The sequence below is a fragment of the Fukomys damarensis genome, unplaced genomic scaffold (assembly GCF_012274545.1).
Source record: "Fukomys damarensis isolate Sample0158 unplaced genomic scaffold, DMR_v1.0_HiC HiC_scaffold_17, whole genome shotgun sequence".
In the NCBI taxonomy this organism is placed as follows: Eukaryota; Metazoa; Chordata; class Mammalia; order Rodentia; family Bathyergidae; genus Fukomys; species Fukomys damarensis.
The window spans coordinates 43,035,411-43,042,471 of NW_022900929.1; the positions used below are offsets into that span (position 1 = coordinate 43,035,411).

The window sequence follows — 7,061 nt, forward strand, 5'->3', positions numbered from 1 at the left end:
CTGGCAGGTGATAATCTGAAAATGGATAAAAACAGTTACACTCACTAGCATGCAATAGGAAGTGGTTTTATTGTGAATACAGTGTATTAAAATTTTGGCAAAAGTCCCAAAGGCTTATGTCCCTCTACCCCCTTTCCATATTTGCCTTGCTTCAACACAAACCCATCTCCAAAGCAAGAAAAATATATAAACATAGCTGGGCGTGGTGGCACACTCCTGGGCACTCAGGAAGCTGAGGCAGGAGGTTTGCTGTGAGTTCGAGACCAGCCTGAGCTATGTAGTGAGTTCCAGGTCAGTCTCAACTACATAGTGAGACCCTGTCTCAAACAAACAAAAAAACAAACAAAACAAAAATATATAAACAGACATACTATCCCCATTTCTGGTATCTGAGGCACTCCTATCTTCTCAACACCTTCCTTCTTTCTTCAGAGGGAGCAAGGACATCAAATAAGAAAAGCAAAAGCAGAAGAAATTGTAACTGAAACTGTGTCAAAAGAAAGGGAATGTAACCAAAACCTTAGACGATCCCATCTAGGTGTACAGGAACCAATGGATAGGGAGGGTCATTCTTCCGAGGTGGTTCACAGGCCACGATGTAGAATGTGAACTGGGCAGCATCTTTGTAGCCACAGTGAGGATACTTTCCTCTGGTGAGCCTGCATTTAGTCAAGTTGACAGGACTTGCACTCTGGTGGCAGTTTTCCTGACCGTTCTTGCAGGTGATGTTGGGTGACATGCAAGAATGGCTCACATTCTGGAAAGAGTCGTGAAGAAAGGTATTTGTAGGCTTACAGTGCCGGGTATAATTGTTGACACCACTCATTGCCCTTTCACACTGGAGAGGACTCAGGTTTATGTGCTGGATTTCAAACCACTGAGCCTTGGTGAGCTTCTTAGGCAGAGCCCACAGTGGACACAGTAGTACCAATAGCCCAAGCAGCAGTAGGAGAGGAAATCTCACATCTGGTGCCATTTTTTTTCTGTGTAGAAAAAGGAAAGATCATGATAATAATGGAAGCAATAAGAGCAAAATTGTTAATCATAACCACTTACATTCTTATTTTGCCTTTAAAAATTTCACAACTCTTTAAAAAATCTCTCACACAGTCTCATAATTCCAGTGAAAATAATGTGAGGTCAGCATCTTTCTCCTTTGATTGCCATCTCACATTGTTCTGTTTGACCTGTACTTATGCATGCAGTAACCCTCATAACCTGGTTGTTTTACTTCTTCCCTCCTGAGATGTTAACCTTCATCTCTGATCATCTCCTCCCAGCTATCTTCACTGCCTTACTCATCCAAGCCCAAAGTTGTACCCGCCTACCAGTGTCTGTGCTGGGTTCCTGGTGAGCTCAGAGCAGTGCTTAGTTCAGGTTCAGAGGATTCCTTCTGTATTTCTTCTCCCCAGCCCACCAGTGCTGCTTGTGCTGGGCAGAAGAAGATAGGTTCTGAGTACCAGAAAAGAAAAGCCTGCACTTTCCTGATCTGAACTTCTTCTGCAGTGAGGATGACAGTCTGGGTCTTTTAAAATCTCCTCTTCAAGGTCATATCATGATCACTATTTATAGATGAAGAACTCTCATTTGCAGAACAAGATGACTCAAGACAGTTTTAGGGAACTGACCACTTCCTGATAAATGTTTAGTGCTTCCTTCTTGTTTGGCATCCTGAGTTTTTTGAAGCTCTATGATTTCAGTGTCTTAAGAGAAAAGGTAAATGTGATATAGCAGGGGTAATGCTGTGAGTTCCAGCTATAGATATGAATGAACTATTCATTTATGTGTGTATTTATTGGGCCAGATCCTGGGCTACTCACATTCAGGAGTTCCTGTTCCAATGAAAAGACAGTTGGGGAAGTAGACAAGTGTGTTATACATACAAAGATAAAGACAGATGGCATTTACAGGGTGACAAAGGACACTGCAGAGGCTGTGGGGAGACTGTGGAGAGCAGGAATTATTGGGACGCAGCACCTGAGTTGAATTCTGAGGAACAATCAGATGTCAGTGAAGAGGGTGATACGGCCTACAAAGAGGAAAATGTGTGTGAAGAGACCTATAAGAAGAAAGGAGAAAGGCAAATCTAGGGCATTTGCCTGTGAATCTGTTCTTTCCTTTCTACTGGTGCCACAATACCTTCATTCTAAACCAGATTTTCTCCTGGACATCTCATATAAAGCCCACCACATGTACTTCCTGCCTCTAGCCTCTCTGGAGCCCAATCAGCTTCCAGATCAGTCTTCTTCCAGCAGAGTTATAATAAATATACTACTCTTGTCCACTGCTTTTAATGGTTCCAAATTTCCACAGGGAATAAAATAATATCTGTGGTTTACTTGCTCTAAGGTTGCTTACAAGATACAAGTTTAATATACAAAAATTAATGCTGCTTTTTTGCTTTGCTTTGAAACAGGTTTTCACTATGTCACTGTGTAGCTCAGGCTTGTATAGAGTCCAGAGCTCACTAAGGTCCTGCTTTAGCCTCCTGAGTGCTGTAATTACAGACATGAGCTACTATGGTAGAACAGACATGAGGTAACCGTGGCCAACTCAAAATTCAGTTCCAGGAAGCCTTGCATGAATGTCAGCAGCAGCCCCACTGGACAATGCCATGCCATGCATACTACAAACTATCTGAATCAGGACTGCAGAGGTGTTGGGGGAGGGGGACATAAAGGCCATAGTTATGAGCCCCAGAAGATAGAGCAGAAGTGAACAACAGAGAAGGCCTCTCTGAGGCTCCTCAATGAAAACTGAAGCCCACCTGGAAAGTGAAGAAAATCTCTGCAATAAAGGCACACTGGACCACTGTGGTTAGTTAAGTCAGAATCAGCACCTCCCATAGAAATCCAGACTCACTTAGAGGGTAAGACAGTTGGAACCTGTTTCAGAACCTTGCAGATTTTAATCCTGCAGGAGAGCAGGGATCTCAGCTTGGGCCTTCCAGCCAGAAATCAGCCTGACTCTCAGTAGACTACAGCTGGCTTGCTAAGACTAATTGACTTAGACCTGCACACTGCTGCCCATGTTATCTACCAGAACAGCAGACAAATATCCTGAGGGAGGCCCTTTTCTCTCTCTCTCTTTTAAATATATATATATGTTTTCTTCTCTATTTTTTCTCTCTCCTTTCCTGTTCTGCATTTCTCTTCCTTTATTTTCCTGTTCCTGTCCCATTCCAAATTGTTTCTCTCTTGGTCCTCTCGACTGTCACTATTCTTATAGCAAAATGAGTACAGTTTCTAGCTTACATATTGCTGTCAATTTGTTTGTTCTGTTCTTGTCTCTGTTCTTTAGCTCTGTCTTTTTCATTTGTCTTCAACAGTTTTCCACAATTTGTGTGGTCTTCCCGTGTTCTCTAGCTTCACTTGTAACCCTTTCCTTTCCTTCTATTTCTCTGTCCCTCCCTCCCAACCCCTTCCTTGTTTGTTGTTGTTTTTTTTTGTTTTGTTTTGTTTTTTTGAGACAGGGTCTCACTATTTAGTTGAGATTGACCTAGAACTCACTGTGTAGCCCAGGCTGGTCTTGAACTCACAGTGATCCTCCTGCCTTAGCCTCCCAAGTGCTGAGATTACAGGCATGCATCACCACACCCAGCTCCTCCCAATCCCTTCTAAACCCTTATCCTGAAGGGTAAATTTGCTACAGTCAAGGGTTTATTTACTACAAACATATTTTGCTTTGGCCCTAGATTTTGATCTAGCTCACTTGGTTAAAGGTAACAGATTAATTGCTCCCACAAATTGTCATTTTCTAAGCTGTATTTGATGCTATTGTTGATGCTGATTGTGTCATTTGGGCTAAGGTGTCATGATTGATCTAATCAGTAGTCCTCCCTGGTATACTGAAAAACGTGATTGACTAAGAGTTATTAGAAACTCAAAGCCCAAAACAACCAACTATATTGGAAAATATCCCTGAGAAATAGTCACTCCATAAGGGCTCTAATCAGAAGTAATAAAGATACATTAAGAAATATTGAAGTATCAGCCAAGGAATTAAAGCAAAAAACAGTACGAACAACAAAATTAGAAATGAGAAGACACCTTAGCAAGGTGCACACTCAGACTTTCAGTTCACCAGGCACTTCTGGGGGAAGTGAGGTGGAAAAATCTGACAATCAATCACCTGGACATCCTTAAAGTAACAAAACAGATGAATGAGGCTCTAGAAAAATTCAAAACAAAAATAATAGCACAGGAAGTAACAAAACAGATGAATGAGGCTCTAGAAAAATTCAAAACAAAAATAATTTCCCAGATAACTACAGGGATATTAAGCAAAATGAAAGACATGATTAGAGGCTCTAGAACAGAAGTAGATTTAAAAAAATAGATGAGCTCAAGACCATGCTGGAAGCTATGAATGCCCAGCATAGGAAAGAACGGGAAACTATGAATGCCCAACATAGGAAAGAAAAGTAATGCATTAAACAGAATCAAACATATCCAGGAGATCAAAAACTCCATTGAAAGTATCCACAGCAAATTGAATGAATGTGAAGATAGAATATCAGATATAAAAACAGGATTGCAGTTAGTGATCATGAAATGAGAGATTATTTAAAAATACTAAGGGACCATGAGATATTGATCTAACAGCTACTAGATGATGCAAAGAAGAATAATATAAGACTGACAGGACTTTTCTTTGTTGGTAAACTTTTAATTACACTTTCAATTTCAAAGAAGTAAAAGTATCAGGTAAATATATGAAAAAAATATTCCACATCACTGGTCATTCAAGAGATGCAGATGAGAACACTGAGATTGCACCTCACCCCACAAAGAATGGCTGCTATCAAGAAATCAACCAATAACAAATGCTGGTGGGGTTGTGGGGAGAAAGGAACCTGTCCCCGTTGTTGGTAGGAGTGCAGACTGGTGCAACCACTATGGAAATCAATATGGAGATATCTCAAAGATCTAGGATTAAAAGCTCCATTTGACCCAGCCATCCCTCTGCTGGATATCTTTCCAAAAGAATTAAAAGAATCATATCACAGTGATATATGTACACCTATGTTTATAGCAGCACAGTTTGTAATAGCTAAAACTTGGAAATAGCCCATTTGCCCCTCAGTTAGAGACTGGATAAACAAGATGTGTTTTTTCCATAAAATGGAATACTACTCAGCCATAAAGAATGAGAAATTAGATTCATTCATAGGAAAATGGATACATATTTAGGATATACTCCTAAGTGAAATAAATAAGACACACATGTGTAAATACCAAATAGTTTCTCTGGCGTGAAAAACTATAATGGTACATAAGATCCTAGTGATATAATTGACAATGTGAAATAGGAAGAAATGGGCTAAAGGTGTAGGGGAAGTGGGAATGGTAGGGGAAGAGTAATAAGGGAAAAGAAAAAAATGAGAAACTGAAAAAATGGAAATAAAGTATTTGTAAATAGGGAAGGGAGGAGGGGGTGAAGGGAGGGCAGGGATAAGGGGAAAAAATGAGAACCAAGGCCTGTCATGTAAAGGTAAAAGATCCCAATGATGAATGTAACTGTACTGTATACCTAAAATGTACCAATAAACTCAATGAGAAAAAAAAATAAGATTGACAGGAGTCTACGAAAAAGCAGGAGAAAGTACAAATGACTTAAAAAAACTGTTCACAGAAGTAATAGCAGAAAACTTCCCAGAGGAAAACAAATTGACATACAGATACATGAGGCATATATAACTCCAACTACCCATGATCCAAAAATATCTACACTTATAATAATCACTTATAATAATCAAGATCCAGAAACCCAACAAAAGAACAAAATCCTACAAACATATAGTGAAAAGAAACAAATCACATACAAAGGAAAGCCCATCAGAATTACAGCAGACTTTTTGACAAAAACCCTCAAGTCAAGGAGAGGCTGGAATGAATTATTTCAAGCCCTCCCAACCAAGACTGTTGTATCCTGCAAAATTATTCTTCAGAATTGATGTGGAAATAAAATACTTCCATGAAAAAGAACACTGAGAATTTTATGAATACCAAACCAGCACTCTGAACAATTCTAAATAAAATCCTAGTAAAAGACAATGAGGATCACAACTCCATAAGGCCCAACTGAGTAAAGCCATCAGGCAAGGCAAAAACTAAACAGAAAGGGGGAAAAATAAAAGAGCCAAGAACAAAGAAGCATCATGACAAGGATGAGTCTATATTTGTCAGTTATAACCATCAATGTTAATGGCCTCAATTTATCAATCAAAAGAAATAGACTGGCAAAATGGACTAAGAAGCAAAATCCACCAATGTGCTCTGTACAATAAACATACCTAATTAAAACAAAAATTCATAGACTGAAAGTAAAAGGATGGAAAACAGTTCTCCATCTGACAGGAACCCAGGAAAAGGCAGGGGTAGCTACTTATATGCAGACAAAGTACATTTCACACTAAAACTAATTAAAAGAGACAAAGAAGGACACTACATCCTTGTAAAAGGAACAATCCAAGAAGAAGAGATGACAATCATGAATATATGCACTAACTACTAATATCCCCAGTTACACAAAACAAATATTAATGGACATGAAAAACCAAATAAGAACTAATAAAATTGTAGTAGGGGACCTCAATACACCACTGTCACAGATAGACAGATCATCTAGACCAAAAAAATCAACAAAGAAATACCATAACTGAACCAAGCTTTTGAACAAATGGACTTAATAGATGTCTGCAGAGTGTTCCACCCCACAAAGTCAGGATATATATTCTTTTTGGCTGCACACAGGTCATTCTCTAAAATAGAACACATACTAGTTCATAGAACATGTTTAAGTAAATGCAAAGAAACTGAAGTTATCCCACATATATTATCAGACCATAGTGCAAATAAACTGGAGATCAATAGCATAAGAAATCGCAAAACCTCCTCAAACACCTGGAAATTGAATAACACTGTCCTGAACAACCAATGGGTCACAGAGAAAATTAAAGAAAAATTTAGACAGTTCCTACAATTAAATGATAATGCCAATACAACATATAGAAATCTGTGGGACACAGTGAAAGCAGTGGTATCAGGGAAATTCATAGT

At 39.1% G+C, this 7,061-nt stretch overlaps 1 protein-coding gene across 1 annotated transcript; it reads right to left on the reverse strand.

Annotated features, from left to right (window-relative positions):
- Positions 1-298: 298 nt before the first annotated feature.
- LOC104876256 (ribonuclease K3-like) lies at positions 299-1,563 on the reverse strand. The gene is made up of 2 exons (XM_010644219.3): positions 1,329-1,563; positions 299-983 (listed from the first exon to the last, which is right to left on the reverse strand). Exon 2 carries the CDS (start codon positions 974-976, stop codon positions 521-523), a length of 456 nt encoding a protein of 151 aa, XP_010642521.1. The 5' UTR covers positions 977-983; positions 1,329-1,563; the 3' UTR covers positions 299-520.
- Between the last annotated feature and the right edge of the window lie 5,498 nt (positions 1,564-7,061).